This window comes from Typopeltis vanoorti, chromosome 12 (assembly GCF_054136105.1).
Source record: "Typopeltis vanoorti isolate ZY-2024b chromosome 12, IOZ_Tvanoo_1.0, whole genome shotgun sequence".
NCBI classification, from domain to species: domain Eukaryota; kingdom Metazoa; phylum Arthropoda; class Arachnida; order Uropygi; family Thelyphonidae; genus Typopeltis; species Typopeltis vanoorti.
This window is the reverse complement of record NC_143560.1, coordinates 112,967,084-112,984,217: the sequence shown is the minus strand read 5'-3', so window position 1 is coordinate 112,984,217 and position 17,134 is coordinate 112,967,084. Positions and strand designations below refer to the sequence as shown.

Below are 17,134 nucleotides of genomic sequence, written 5' to 3'. Positions count from 1 at the left end.
CACTGGGAGGCATAGGGCTAATGCCTTATCCTTGTGTACGGTTGCAGTTAAATGAATTGAAAACCCTCGACACTGCAAGGTAAAAGAGGGAAGAAGAAGTAGAAGATATATGGAACGGATGGAGATTTTAGTTCCTGGAGAACACTTGAGAATGAATAGAGAACAAAGGAAAATCGATTGAAATAAGGGAGTTTGCAAATTTGCCATGTAAGAGCGGTTGACCAATTATTCATGCTTTTTTTTTGGGGGGGGGGGATGGATAGGATTAACGTATTCTACTTGATATAACAATGACCATTACTATTAGGTTTTTTGCCAAAATAGAAACAGAGCAATGTTGGATGTCGGTACAGCAGCTCCAACAAAATATCTATACAAAATGCATAAGCATAAAAGAGATTGTCTCTGTAAGACTGTCAGCCTAAATATTTTAAGATATTCTTAAGACACTTCCTGAAATGTGAAAGCAGTATTATTATTATTATTATTATTATTGAAACAGGCAATTCCATGGAGTCCATATCCTTGAAGACATTAATCTACAAAGCACTCTTAAGAGATCTCCTCTGTCAGCTCATTCCACGCATTCATCACCCTCCAAATGAAAAATCTGGTTCTAATGCCCTTGTTAACTACATTTTTACTCAATTTCCAGGGGTAATCCCTTGTTTTGTATCTCTAGTCATGTAATGAAAAATTTCATCAAACTTGCAAAACTCTTTTAGTAGCCATATATTTCTATCATATCCCATATATCTATTCTAACTATTAACTAACTTTTGCAACCCATACAAGCACTCAATCTGTCCTAATAAGGAACATTCTCTCACTATCTCTTGCTCCTTGAATCCTCTCTACTGCTTCCTTATCTCCAGGAAATTTGGGTGACCAGATCTGTGTATACTAATCCAGTGTGACCTTATTATAGCTTTAAAAAGAGGGATGATAATTCCATATCTCTGTTTATTTGTCAATGTGTGTTGTTCAATAACGATGCAGTTCTATGAGCTACTCTGCCCACTTCTGCAATATGCCCTGTGAATGTTAACTTCCTATCCACCAACAACCTCAAATCCCAGCTTTATAACTTTCTTTGATGTTAGATTCATTAGTGTGATATACTGTTTGCAATCTTTTCATCCTAAAGTGTATAACTTGACACTTTTCAATGTTAAACTTGTAACCATTATCCTTGGTTCCTGTTATCAGTGTATTTCATGGGTGGCCAGCTGCATGCAGCTTGCATCCACCCCTCACACTGCTCTTCATGATCTACCAGGAAAAAAATAAACAAAAAGAGAAGAGGAGACAACAAAAAAGAGGAACAAAATAAAAAAAAAAAGAGAGAGAAAACAATAAAAATTACTGCAATAAAAAAGTTTAATTCAAAACACATTAAATGAAGTTTACTTTGAACAGTTAGAATAATTTTAAAGTAGTCGAAACACAATAATTTTAGTTACTTATTTACTAGTAGAGGCCTTCCTTGTATCCATTTTTTTAGTAAGTTCCTTAAACTTAGGTGTGTAATTAGTCAAAGCATTTCTTACAAGCTCGTTACAACCTTGCCATGTGCAAACTCATTTACTCTCATGCCATCTCATGGGATGCAGTTTAGAGAGAAACGGCTCTACAAGCACTGCCATCTCGTGGTCCCTAACACTCGTATTTAATGTCTGAAATAATGTGGGTTCTATGGTTGATTTTCTTGAGTTTATGGGACGAAAAACCCGAGTTTCTGGGAGAAAAAACCCGCTTGCCCGTGCCAGAGATCGACTAACTCGGGAACCGGTTGAAAAAAGGCTTAGAAAAATTTCCTCTAGTCACCGACTAGACTTGAAACCAAATCTTCCTTCGTGCGGCCAAGCCTCGTGGTGTGCAAACGCCATATCCACTGAGCTACACAGGCTCCTGATAGAAGAAAATGATATCCTGACTGGAACAGAAATGGAAAAGTATGGTGTTTTATATGAAGATAGAAAGAACAAAAAAGGGAAGGCGGGGGGGGGATGATGCTGATGATAGGTAGAGAATTGTGTGACACAAGGTGGGCAGATGAAGGGGAAAATAGTGGCAGCCGTTTTGAAGCACTATGGCATTTAGGTTGATAGGATGAGATATTTAATTGGATGTTGCTACAGGCTAGAGAATGTGGAGACAAAGAAATGTATAAGCAAATTAGTTAAGTCAGTAAAAGAAGAGAGATCATTATGAGTGATTTTAATTATGGTAATACAGATTGGCATGAAGAGATATGAAGAGAATAAAGCAAATGAATTTCTTGATTTCTTGAAGGACAACTACCTTAAGCAGTATGTAATGGTGGACATGCAAGAGATGAAAGCCTTAGACCTAATCATATCATCAGAGGATGTGATTGTGAATAGGCTGTCTAATCTTCCTCTATTTGGCAAAAGTGACCATGAAGTTATCACCTGGGTTACAGCCAATCATACGAGAAATTTTGTGAAGAAAGGATATATGTGGAACCTCATATACTTCCTGTTCCATCAAGGCACAGTGATTATGAAAAACATAGGAAACAAAGGAGCTATAGCATGGAAAGAGGAGCTGGATGGAAGGAAGACAGATTCTGTTTGAGCACCAATCAAGAAATATTTAACAGCAGCAATGTCCGAGTGTATTCCAAAGGTGAAAAAGCTAAGTAAGGTAAGAGTAAAGGAATGAATGAAGAAATTAATAATGCAATATTGAAGAAGGCACTGTGGAGGCAACAAAGATGAATACTGTGTGAACTGCAGGCCAGGAAGGCAATTGTTAGTAAAGACAGCAAAAGTGCAGCAAATAAGTGGAAATTACCAGTCAAGCCTAAAAATATCCCAGTGAATTCTTTTGACACCTGTAGCAAATAGAAGAAATAATGGTTATAGGAATATGACATCAGTGGATGAACGCAACAGACTGGTAACTGCTGCAGAGGATATAATTGAGAATTCAGTGAACAGTTTATGAGGGTATTTCATCCTCAGGAATGCAACCTCATGATAATGAGGGAACAGGAAGCATATGAGGAATTGAGTAAACTTGAAGATAATAAGGCAGCAGAACTAGGAAGTATATGACAATGTGTCTTGAAGGAATGCTCAAGGGAATCAACAGAATTTTTGGCACACTTGCTGAACATGAGTCTTGCAACAGAGTAAGTACGAAAATAGTGGAAAACAGCTAAAATTATTCCACTTCACAAAGGGGTAGAGATATGACTGAGGCTACAAATTATAGGCTGATCTGTGTGAAGGAGGTTGTATTGATGCTGGCCACCATAAAGTTCTCTATGATGGTCAGCATCGGTTTGTTAAGGGAGCATCATGTTTTAGCAAACTGCTTACATACCACAAGATGATGAATTCACAGGGTAAGGAAGATGTATAAACAGTGGTATTATTATTAAGGTATCTCCAATCCATTCCACTGCAAGCAAAAAATCTAGTCCTAACACCCTTGCTAACTATACTCTTACACAGTTTTCACAGGTGACATCCTCATTCTCTCCCTTCCTGCCATGTACTGAAAAAAAAGTCTTCAGTGTCAGTCCTATTCCCATTCATGTCCCATCTCCTATCCAGGAGGTTGACTACCATGATGTGACTCACAGTTAACTACTACTGCATAATGACATGTGGTGAGGACCCTATCTTTTCCACATATTGTCATAAGTGTTCATGGCTGTAAATCAGTGTGTGTGTTCATGGGGCCAGTTTGCCTCTTATGAGGGATGAAAAACCCACGTTTCTGGATGAAAAAACCCTCTACCTCCACATGAGACCAGCTATCTCACCTTTAGTCGAAAGAGATAAAAGTTCCTCACATCATGGAAGGGAATCAAACTCAGGTCTTTCCGACCAAAGGGTTTCATCTATACCAACTGAACTACGTAGGCATCAGTCCCATAAAATCCCTTTAATAAGTTATATGTTTCTATCATGATATCATGACTCCCCATTTTACCTATCAGCTAGTTTTTAAAGCCCACAGACCTTGATGTATTCTCATAGGGGCATTCCATAGACCTACTATAATCTTCTCAATTTTTAATCATAAGCAAATTACTGAATATTTTCCATTAAATCATTTTTCATTTCCATTGAACCAATTTTTGATATCTGTCCATCAGCCATCCTTGAATCTTAATCAAGATTCATATCCATCTGCCATTTGTTCCAATTTATGCAATGTTCTATGTGGTTTCCTGTCAAATGCTTTTGCAATGTTCAGCAACATCACTGAGCAGCCTTCCCTTATCCAACCTCATTGTCGCTTTATTATAAAAAGTAAGAAAATTACTAAGGCAAGATCTACCTTTCACAGAACCATGTTTTCCCTTATAAAGAATCATATTCCTATCTGCTCAGTCCTGAATTCTGTCTTTTAATTTCTCCAATATCCTTATCACCACTCCTAAGAAAATGATTGGCCTATAATTTGCTACTTCTTTCTTGGAGCCTCCTTTATGCAGTGGGAATATTTTACCCTCTTTCCACTCCATGGGCACCTTCCCGATACTGAGGCTTAAATTAAACAGCTTAGTCAGAGAAGATGAAAATTCCCTTGCACATTCTCATAATTCAACAGGTCAATATGCCATCTAATCCTATGGCTATGTTTGCAAGGAGGTTCTGCAATACTTTAAGCATCTCCAATTCTTCAGCCTCTATTCTCCCATTAGTCAATGTTGCATCCAGCATTACAATATCTCCACTTGCATGGTACATCCTTGCAAAATGATCACTCAGTATATTTTAACTATTTGGTTTGCTTCTGTTACCTCCACCATCAGCACTTTTTAAAGTCATCCTTTCATAGTCATTCCTCCTTTTACTTTCCACATAGTAAAAGAGCTCTTTAGGATTTCGTTTGGCCTCATTAGGTATACTTGGATTTTTCAAATGCCTTTGATAGATGGCCACATGAAAATCTGGTAAACTGATGGGACTGGATGGCTGGTATATGGGAAGGGGGGGAGGAAGGCGGTTGTATCCCAAAAGAGGAAGGTCACCAGAGGAGTGCTGCAGGGGTCTGTTTGGGGTTATTATTGCTTAACTTGTATATTAATGATAGTGGAACAGACTTGACTGGAGATATGCACCTATATGCAGATAATGTAAAATATAGAAGTGAGGAGCAGAACAGATGTTGTAATCTTACATGAGGATCTCAAATAAATTATGTGAATGGGTAAGTGAGCAGAAGTTTATTGGTGCAGAGAGTAGAAATTTGGTAGGTAAAGTTTTCTGCAAAGTATATGATTAATGGAACAATTTGAAGAAGATGGCAGAGATGAGAGAGACAAAGACATGAAGTTTAGGGATCATATTGTTAATACTGTAAAAGTATCACAATGGATTATAGCAATGATGATGATGAGGAGGATTTTGACATGCAGAAGCAAAGAAGTTATGGTTCCCTTGTATAATGCCTTGATAAGACTACAAATGGATTACAGATTACTATGCACAGAGCTGGTCTACTGGCTTTGAAAGCGATGAGTAATATATCTAAATGGTCCAGAGCAGATCCACTAAGTTCATGTCAGATCTATGGAATGGAAGATATGAAGATAGATTGAGGGAATGCAATTTGCAAGAGCCTTGTGAATAGAAGAAGGAAAGGGGATATAATTGAGATGTACAAGTTGGTAAGGGGCTGTTACCAGTTTATGTGGAGGAGACTTTTGTAAAGAGTAAAACAAGAGGCCATAAGGAGGGTGTGAAGAGCAGGTTCTTTGCATGGAAAGTGGTTGGCAAGTGGAATACATTACCCGAGAGTGTGGTGAATGCAGAAACTGCAAGGGAGTTTCAAGCACAGTTTGATGATCTTTTTGAGTGAAAGTGTGGCCCTCCCGTGAGTGTCTTTTGACTCCTTGGAGGTCTTATGTCAATAATAATAATAAAATATAAAATGTATAAAATAAAAAAAAAATTAAATTAAAAAATTCTTAGCCCAGATTTATAGTACTAATGTACTATAAATTTACAACCTTGCACTGGGTGGGAAAAATTTCAGGTTACACAATCTGACAAATAGGAAGTAAGAGGATAGAGAGCCCATGATATAGATAAAGCAATCCCTCGATTAATGCACCCCCGAAGTCGCAAAGTCGAATGAAATTACTGACAATTGTTTCAAATAATTGCAAATTACTAGCAATATACAAGCCATTTGGAAGCACATTCTTCTACATTGTGCAAATGATTTAGAGGCTTTTCAAATGAATCTAAGTTAATTAAATCTCATTCTGAGAAATTGTGTGATCCTGACTTGCTAAATTTAGATGCACAGCAGGAAGATCCTGAAGCATATGAACAAAATTTAATAACTGACAAGCCCAAAGACATTTGACAGAAACAAAGCGAAAATATTTTTCGTGCAACCAAAGTTTTTAAGCAGCAATGCTTAGAGGCTGACCCTGATGAAGAGAGAAGCAGTAAAATTTTCAGAAGAGTAGAAACGGTCATAGGGCCATACTATCAGTTATATGAAAAAAAAGAAACAGAATGCCCGCAAACTACATTAGCTCAATTCTTTTTCAAGAAGTAGAATAATAAATTTATATTCTGAATATGTTTTATTGTCTTTCAGCTTCATGGTTTTCCTTTAACTAGGCCCTGAGACATACCCTAATTCTTTTATAAAAAAAAATCAAGGATCAAAAAAGAAACTCGAGGAACGAATTATACTTTTTCCCATAGGTTATTATATTCGATTAGTGCGATTTCGATTAATGTGCCTGTTTTAAAGAATGCATTAGGAACATTAATCGAGGGATTGCTGTACTTGGTGAGGGAATTTTACAGAGTGACTTTGGAAAGGGTTTTTTATTGGTCAGAAGAAAAGTGGGTGGGGGAATGGAGCATAAGAGTGATATGCAAGATAGTGAGGGGTAGAACATTTCATTGAGAGCAGTGAATAAGTGAAACGTTTTTGCCATTTTGAGTGCACTGATAATGAATGAAATCAAGATTTAGTGAGAAAAAGGGAAAGGGAGTGAGAAGAGTGGATCTCCATATGGTACAGTAGTAATACTAATCACAATGATAAATTATATTTAGAGTTGTTATTTTACTTCAAAAAATTTCGCATTAACTAAAGACTAAGTTTATTTTACTATGATAAAAAAAGTTTTCATGTTTCAGATTAAGCGTCTAGTAGCATCCTATGTTGGAGAAAATTCCCACTTTGAGAAACTTTATTTTACAGGAGAACTTGAAGTAGAGCTGATTCCACAGGTAAGGTATTCATATTAAAAGTTCAAAACACTGTAGATTTATGTGCATGTGCACACTATTTTATATATACAGTATATACATATATATTAAAAAAAAAAATAACAGACTATTTTTCTAACCACTGCAGGGTGAAGGCCTCTCCCATTGTGGAAGGTTTTTGTTCTTCTACTCCCATGGTGACCCAGACCATACTGGGGGAGGACAATCATAAACGTCCATGCCTACATGGGATTCGAACCCGCAGGCTTTTGGCTGGAGAGTGGATATGCTAACCATTTGGCCAACCAGGCCAGCATATATATATCGAGGCAAATATTCCAGGTGCTAGGTGTGCAGTGCTCATCCACCGAATAGCAATGTCACCGATATTATATATTTGCATTTATTCCCATTAAAGACTTCCCTAATTATTTCCAGACTTCATGTGATTGTTAAAATTAAACACAATATACTAATGCTTCATGAAGAGGATACCTTTCAACGTGTAAACATTGCATCATATTCGCGTTAATAGCCCCAGTGTGCATTCAAAATATATACACCTTTAACCTCTTTGAAAAGAAGTACAGATGGTGCAGTGGATCAAATATTTAGTGTTCTAGTAGTTTTAAACTGCTCACAAGGAAAGGCAGGGTGAGCTCTGAGACAATAGCACCTAGAGGCTGTGATTGGTTTTGTATCAACCAGTGCAATTGAACATTGTCATTTGTCATGAGTTGCTGTTTTTTTTTCCGAGTTTCATCTGTTTGCATGCATGAAGTGTGAACTGACGTGATAGGCAAGTTTTTGTATATAACATCGACAAGTTTTTAATATATAATTTTCAATAAATTTATAACGTTTTTGCCCATGTTTACAATGGGGAAACAGTATTGTAATTGATACATAATATTGGATTTATTGGACCATGGTTTTGATAAACATTTATACACAATCGTCGACTAGTTTCGCTAGTTGTGTCTGTCTGGCTTTGTCAAGATGAGAAAGGTTATACTAATATTAAATGCAAAAACAAAAGAATGTAGTAACGACTTAAAAAACAGTTAAACAAATTGGAGAGCACATGTGACATCAAACGCATGAAGCATAAAGACTTAGTCATTGTTATTAAGTCGCATTTTATAATTTTTTGCGTAATTTAGTTCTGCTAAATTTAATGAATTTAATAGATTTATTTAGATTTATTAGATTTATTTAAGAGGTTATTTCCTGTCTGTAGGATTACTGCAGCTTCTTTAAAGGTTCTACATCTGTAATCCTCTTCGATATATGGCATGGAGCTGTTGTCGCAATCTATTTGAATGTTTGAAGTTGAGAAATGATGTGCTAACCCTGAGGTGTCTGTTTTATTATTATTGACATCTCCGACATGTTCCTTCTTTCGGATTTCTAGGCTTCATGAAGTTTGGCCTAAGTCAGTCCACATGTACATGGTATGGTATAAACACCTGCATATTTGTAGACAGCGACACTATTCTTAGGGGATCTTAAATACTGTCGTGTAGAACTCTGATGTTAAAAGGCTTCCTGATTCTTGATATTTTGATGAAGACTGAGCCAGCATATTGTATGATGACGGATTATATTTTGAGGATAACCATTTTGTGACAGAGTTTTTGATATAAGAGAAAGCTCAGCAAATACATCTTTTTCTTCTGTGATGATATTTTTAACTCTGTTTTTTAGCATATGTATAATGCTAAGTTTCTGTGCATAGTGATGATTAGATGTAAAATGGAGATAACGTCCATTATCTGTTGGTTAATGATAGATTGTAAGTTTGATTTGTCCATTATCTTGTTTTTTAACTAGTACATCCAAAAAGGGTAATTGATGATTGTTTTCCAATTCTAATGTGAATTTAATTTTATGATGGAAAGAGTTTATTTTTTGGAGGAACTCATGTAAGGTATCTTTCTTGTCTTTCTAGATAATGAACACATCGTCAACATATCTCCACCAGACTGATGGTTTTGGATTTATTTTTGCTAGGATGTCATTTTCTAATTTTTCCATGAACAGATCTGCACACGGTGGTGACAGGGGACTGCCCATGGTTGAGCCTTTTAGTTGTTGATATATTATGTTGTTTACTTTAAAGTAGTTGGACTTGAGGCAGTAGCAGAAGAGCTGCATAATATCATTTGGAAAGAGATCTTTTATAATCTCAATGACTTCTTCAATTGGTACGTTTGTAAACAAAGAGACCACATCCAAACTTGTCAATACGTCTGTGTTGGATATATTAATGTTTTTAAGTTTTTCAATGAAGTGTTGAGAATTCTTTATGTATGAAGCTGATTTTCTTATCTTCTCTTTTAATAGGCTAGTGAGGTGTTTGGCTAGTAGGTATGTAGAAGAGTATCTGCTATCTACGATTGGGCGGAGCAGAACCTCATCTTTATGTACTTTAGGTACATCTTAAGCTCCCCTAAGGATAGCATCACTTTCTATAAATACGCAGGTGCTTACAGCATACCATGTACATGTGGACTGACTTATGCCAAACTTCACGAAGCCTAGAAATCCGAAAGAAGGAACATGTCAGAGATGTCAATAATAATAGAACAGACACCTCAGGGTTAGCACATCATTTCTCAACTTCAAACCATTCAAATAGATTGGGACAACAGCTCCATGCCATATATCGAAGAGGATTACAGATGTAGAACCTTTAAAGAAGCTGTAGTAGTCCTACGGACAGGAAATAACCTCAATACAAACCAGTGAATAATATTAAAAGACATTTAGAAAAATCTATTAACTTCATTAAGTTTAGCAGAACTAAATTATGCAAAAAATTATAAAACGCGACTTAATAACAATGACCAAGTCTTCACGCTTCATGTGTTTGATGTCACACAAGCTCTCCAATTTGTTTAACTGTTTTTTAAGTCGTTACTACATTCTTTTGTTTTTGCATTTAATATTACTATAACCTTTCTCGTCTTGACAAAGCCAGACAGACACAGCTGGCGAAACTAGTCGACGATTATGTATAAATGTTTATCAAAACCATGGTCCAATAAATCCAATAATGTGTATCAATTTTAATGAAAAGGACCAAATAATAACTATCATAATAAACAGTATTGTAGTTGAATGAGGCAAGCCTTGTCCTCCTCTTCCAAATTTTGCACCTTTGAGTAATTCAAATATATCAACCAATAGCATTCACCTTCATTACTGTTTTCTAATATACAGTATCTTAAAACAGATACATTGCCCCCCACTCTGTGCAGATTTGGTTACAGTTAATTGATAAATTTAAGTATTCAAAGTTATCCTACAATTAATTGTATTAGACCAATTAAGATGAGCACTGACATACTATACAATCTTAAAACTTTCATACATTGATAAAAATGCAATTATACATAAATTCGAACTGACGTGAATTTTTAGCATGGGGTGTATAAGCCACAACAGTACACCCAACCGAAATGGGCATGTATGCCACTGATATATATATGTATATGTATATTTACATTTAAGCATGATAATGACATAATTTAATTTAACAAATGTGATTCATGCAATTAACGCTAAACAAAAAATGAGTTAACTGTTTTAAACAGATTTAAGATATACTATATATAATTCCTTCTTTATAGAAGGAGGGGTCTCTGTTAAGAATATGGTTATTTACCACCACTTCATAACAGTGCTGTGCTTTTTTGGGAAGTATCTAATTGTATTGATGCTCTGATCACAACAATTTACATGTTGAACGAAATTATGATCAACTTTGGAGAATGCCATTTCTGATCCCATGGTATCAGTTACTGAATGTGAAAAATGTCAGAAATACATGGGAATCTTTGAAAAAGTGCTTAAATGAGGCGGCATCTGAATGTATAACTAGTCTTCGAAGAATAAATAAGTTGGGAGTAAAATGGATGTGCAAATGTATTAAGCAAGAATTATGAAATATATAAAGCTCATGCCAGAAAAGTAATGAGTATTGTGTGGAAAGCTAAATCGGACATGCTAAAGGCAATCCAAAAAAATTTATCGTTATGCGCAAGCAAAAGAAAGAATGAATGTGAAAGAATAACTTTATTGAATGCAGATGGCATTCCAGTGTTGGAAATTAATGAGATTGTTCAACTAATGAGTTCTCACTTTGCTAAGATATATCAATCAGTTGTATAACATGCCACATTGGATGAAGAGTTAGAGGTTCATGAAAATGAAGTTAAAGAGCTGTTGCAAAACTTGGCTATGAATTTATCAATAGGACAAATGGAATATCAGCCTATTTGCTAAAAGAATGTTCAGCTGAATTTGCTAGGCCTTTCACATATTTGTATAACCTGAGTCTCAGCTCAGGAATGATACCACAGGAATGGAAGGAATGTAAGATAGTTCCATTGGACATGGGTGGTGCAAAAACTGATGTGTCTAACTACCGACTCATCAGTATCTCTGGTGTGGTAGTGAAAATTTTAGAGAAGTTGGTAAGAACTCATATACAGATATGGTTAAACAAACATGCTATACTCTGCTGCAAGGAGCAGCATGGGTTTACTAAAGGAAAGTTATGTTTTAGCAATTTGTTCATATTTTATAAGAATGTTATGGCAACGTTGGATTATGGGAATGGATACACTATAGTAATGCTGGACTTTTTAGAAGGCAGTTGATAGGAAACCACACGAAAGGCTGCTGCATAATGTGTAGAATATGGGATTGGAATATAAACTCTTGACTTGGATCAGGATCAGGGGATGGTTGACAAATAGATATCAAAAAGTGGTATACAGTGAGTGTGAATCTGCCAGATTTAAGGTGACCAGTGGTGTACCTCAGTTTTCAGTGCTTGGGACATTGTTGTTCAATCTGTACAATAATGACATTAGGAAAGGTTTAACAGGAGATATGCAACTGATTGCCAATGATTCAAAGATAGTCAGGGCACTCAGGGATGCTATTAATATTGAGCACTTACAAAATGATTTGAATAGGCTGGAAATTGGGGCAAACGAAAATGGCTGTCAATATAATGTCATCATCATCATCAAATTCCTCCTATGTACCCTCAAGGGGTGTACAGGATATGATAGTACTACATGAAAAATTAACATCATTATTAATTTCCTATCTACAATTTTCTTCCAAATCAGTCTGTCACTTGTCAAGACTCCAACATTATCAGATCTTATATTTCTATTGTCTAAGGCACTTTGGTCCGTATCAATCCACCTATATCTTGGTCTTCCTCTGGGTCGTTTTCCTGCCAACCTGGCAGAGAACACTCGTTTTGCTAATCTTTCCTCGCCCATTCTGTTTAAGTGACCATACCACCTGAGATTAGCTCTGCTAACACATTCCTGGATGCTGACAATGTCAAATTCTTTCCTAATATCCTCATTTTTAATATGATATTGGCACTGATGCCATCTGTTCACGCCTATAATCTTTCTCAGGACTCTCATATCTGTGGTCTCTAGTCTTTGGTCAAGTGTTTTACTTCTGACCCAGCTCTCAGGTCCATAAGTTAAAACTGGTTTGAACACTGTCTTGTATACAGCTAATTTAGTGTTCCGACTAATTTCTCTCTTATTCCATATGAATTTATTCAATTGACTTCCCACCATACCAGCTTTGCTGATTCTGTTGTCTATTTCTATATTCAATTTACCATCTTCAGTAAAAATCGTGCCTAAATAGCTGAAATGTTTTACTTGTTCCAGAGGTTCTCCATTCACAACACAGTTGACATTTTCAATGATTCTGCCTATTTTCATTGTCTTTGTCTTTTTATTGCTGACCTTCATACCATATCTATTACAACAGCTATTTAATTTAGTCAGAGAATCTTGCAGACTTGTAGCAGATTTATTTAGAAGTATAACATCATCCGCATAAAGCAAAGAGCTGACATTAACATCTCCAATTTTGATATCATGTTTAATACCACTTTCCTTTATAATGTGATCCATATAGATAATGAATAACAGAGGGGATAATGTACATCCTTGTCTCATGCCAGATTTAGCATTAAACCATCTTCCTGTACTTCCTTCAATTCTAACTGCTGACTTACAACTCAAATAAAGACTAAGTATTGCTTGATATAATGCCCCATTGACACCATATAACTGCAGCGTACTGAATAGCTTCTCTCTTGGCAACTTGTCATATGCCTTTTCCAAATCGACAAAACTTAAATACAGATCTTTGTTATATTCCCATGCTTTCTCGACTATTTGTCGTAAAGTGAAGATCTGATCCTGACAGCCTCTATTTGGCCTGAATCCAGCTTGTTCTTCACCAAGCTTTTCTTCCACAATTCTTCTCAACCGTTTCTCAAGTATACTTGCATAGATCTTGCCAGGAACACTCAGTAGGGAAATACCTCTGTAATTCTCACATGCAGTTTTATTTCCCTTTTTATATATGGGTACTATGAGAGCTCTACTCCAATCTTCGGGAATTCGTCCCTCTGTCCAGGCCTTCTGAACTATGCAGTGCAGCCACTGTAAGACTCTCACACCACCATACTTCAGCATTTCTGGTCGAATATCATCTACTCCAGCAGCCTTTGATGGCTTTTTCTACTTCAAGTATGGATATGTATTCCTGACTGCATGCCTGGTCAGTGTTTTTTACCACTGTGCTGTCATCACTGCTTGTTTCAAATAGCACTTTTTCAAAGTATTTACTCCATACTTCAAGGATATCTTTTTCTCCCGTTTTCATGTCACCTCTATCATCTCTAATTCCTTTTATAGCACACTTTCCTCCATTCCTAAGCTTCTTCAACAACCTCCAGAATATTTTGCCACCTTCTTGATATTTATTTTCTATATTCTTGCCAAAGTCCTCCCATGACTTTTGTTCAGCTAGCTACACAGTGTTTAGCATTCTTGCATTTGTCTATATATTCTCTAAGAGCACAAGCTGACTTATTTGACAGGAACTTTTGATATGCTTTCTTCTTTTCCTTCACTGTCTCTTTAACTTCCTGTGTCCACCAGGGAGTTCAATCAATGTTTTCTTCAGAGTTTGCCACTGAATCTCCAAGGTTTGATTCCCCTGTTATCAAACTCTTTCATTTTTTCTTCAATAATCTTTGTGTATTTTAGTCTACAGTTCACATCTGAGAGCTGCTCAACTTTTATTCGCTTTAAAACTTTCTTACATGTTATTCTTTTCAATATGAAATTCAATTTTATTTTGCTCAAGACTAGATAGTGATCGCTTCCAATTTCAAATCCTCTGTACACTCTGGTGTCCTGCACCAGGGAGAAAACATCACCATCAACAATAACATAGTCAATGAGACTTTTCTTATTCCTAGCCTCTTCTCTCCATGTGAATTTGTGCACATTTTTATGTTCGAATATGGTGTTAGTAATAACCAATCCATGTCCTGAGCAGAAATCCAACAGATATTTGCCATTATTATTAGCTTTACTCTTTTCTCCAAATTTTCCCAAAATATTTTTGTATGTCTCACAATCATTTCCTACTCTGCTATTTAGATAACCAACAAGGACCAACTTTTCCTTTTTCACTGTGTCAGTTGCTTTTTCTAAAGCATCAAAAAATTCCTCCACTTCTACCTTAGTAGAACCTTATGTGGGACCATAGGCACAAATAAGTCTCATTGTCCAGTTCCCCATTGTCATATTTGCCCACATTACTCTACTCGAGACTGACTGCCATTGAAGAAGATTAGCCTCGTATTTTGTGTTGAATACTATGGCTACTCCTTCTTTTCCTTGATTGTCATTGCCTGAATATAATATTTTGTATTTATTGCTCAGAAAGATCTCACCAGTTTTGGTCTTTTTTGTTTCAGTCACCCCGATTATGTCGATCTGGTACTTATCTAATTCCTCAGCTAGCTCCAATTCTTTGCCATTCAGGCTTCTTACGTTGATAGTACCGATCTTGAACTCTGGTGATGTTGAGTTGGGATATGCTTTCAGATTTGTTCCAGTAGCTGACTTTTCACTGTTCGCCCTGGTTCCCTGGCAAAAACAACGGGGGGCCTTGTTTAACCGGGCAATGTCCCAGCTGGCATGAAATTTTGTCATGTTGTACCATCATTTTTAATTTTGGTTTAACCAATAAGAATACAATTTGGTCAGCTAAATCCCAAATTGCCAGCCCATCCTCATTCGTTCAGTATCCAAGTAGATACCCAACAGTGTGCACCACGAGAAGGTGAGGATTGGACATTAGGTCAGAAGCCTTGGTCAGTTCTCCACATTCCTTTAAAGGCTATGTGGAGGTCTCCTCTCAGTTATACAGCTTTGACCCTTAAGCACCCCAATATAATGTTAGTATGTGTAAAGTATGTGTCAATATAATGTTAGTAAGTGTAAAGTTATGCACTTTGGCATGATGAAATTTCCAGCAGCATATTATATTAGCAGGGTTATGCTCCAAGAAACTGAGGACGCAAGGGATCTTGGCATATTAGTGGATAGGAATTTGAAGTTCAAAGGTCACACAGCAAAAGTTGCAAATACAACTCAGAGGATAATTGTTATGTTAAAGTGAACCTTTACATGTAAGGATGAGGAAGTCATTTTGCCTCTTTATAAGGTTTTGATAAGACCTCACCTGGATTACTGTGCATTGATTTGGTCTCCTGGATTCTAAGGAGATAAAGAAGCTGTGGAAAAGGTGCAAAGAAGAGTTACAAAGATTATATCTGGATTATGGGATTTAAATTATGAGGACAAATTGTTGTGAGTAGTCTTAAAAGAAATAGTACCAGGGTTCTATCTTGGAAAAAAAAATCCAGAGCATGAAGTGCAGCATTATTATTATTACGATGCCCATATGGCAGAGATTGCCTTGTTTTCTGAAACGAAAATGACAAGAGTGGCAAGCTGCTATTTTTTGACTGAAAGCTGGAAATGCATTATAAGTCTCACTATTATAACTTTTATAATTTATTATAATGAATTTAAAAATTTTGATAGTTTTAAAAAAGTACCAGGGCATTGCCCTGGCCCGACTACACCCCTGAAGAGGAGCGATATGATAGAGGTCTATAAACTTTTGAATGGGTGCTATATCCGTGGATGATATCTGTTTGTTAACAGTCAAGAAAGGGGTACTCACTTCTCTCACAGAATAGTGAGTGAGTGGAATAGTTCGCCTTTGGGGGTAGTGAATGCATCTAGTGTGAATGAATTTAAGGGAAGGTATGATAGCTGGTTTGGGTGATTCATAGCCTCCCTCTATGAGTCCTTGGCTGCCTGGAGGTCTCACTTAATAATAATAATATATATTAAAAAGTAGATTTTAAAAAATTTTATATAATGTTGGTGCTTGGGCTCTATATAAAATGACAAACACTAAGTAGTTGATAGCAATAATTGCTAAATCCAAATAGTATGCTCCTCCTTCGGAGGGGGATGGTATCTTGTTCACTTACTTCTTGAGAGGATCACGAGGTAAGTGAACAAGATAGCAACAGATCTATGGAATGTGCTCTCTCTCTCTGAGAACAGATTGAATTTTCTGGGTTTTAATGTTTAACTGATGGTGAAAACATATGGGATAAAAGAGTTTTGTAGGATATGCAGAAGAAATTTTTCATTATAAGCAACAAGGTAGAGAACAAGGATTATTCTAGATATTGTGTAAGAGTGCGGTCAGCCAGGGCATGAGTACTCGATTTTTTAAATTGGAGATGAACTGCCAGAATCAGTCATGAGAGCTTTGTTTTGTCAGCAAATGAGTTCATGCAGAAGTATGATGAGTACTGTATGAATAATGGTTAGTGTAAGCCACTCATGATGAGTCTTCAGACTCCACAGAAATGTCTGAATAATAATACTAATAATACTAGCATCTAGATAATGTTGATTATCTAGATTATACTTAGGCTATGAGACAAGTGTGTTCTTTACTTTGGA

At 36.3% G+C, this 17,134-nt stretch overlaps 1 protein-coding gene across 2 annotated transcripts in view; it reads left to right on the top strand.

Annotated features, from left to right (window-relative positions):
• The window catches only part of LOC150101142 (succinyl-CoA:3-ketoacid coenzyme A transferase 1, mitochondrial-like), a 221,809-nt gene that overhangs the window by 37,183 nt on the left and 167,492 nt on the right, over nucleotides 1-17,134 (top strand). For both annotated transcript variants that reach the window (XM_090401526.1, XM_090401525.1), the window contains exon 4: nucleotides 7,155-7,247. In XM_090401526.1, coding sequence (XP_090257652.1) covers nucleotides 7,155-7,247 — 93 coding nt within the window. The remainder of the gene's footprint in view (nucleotides 1-7,154; nucleotides 7,248-17,134) is intronic.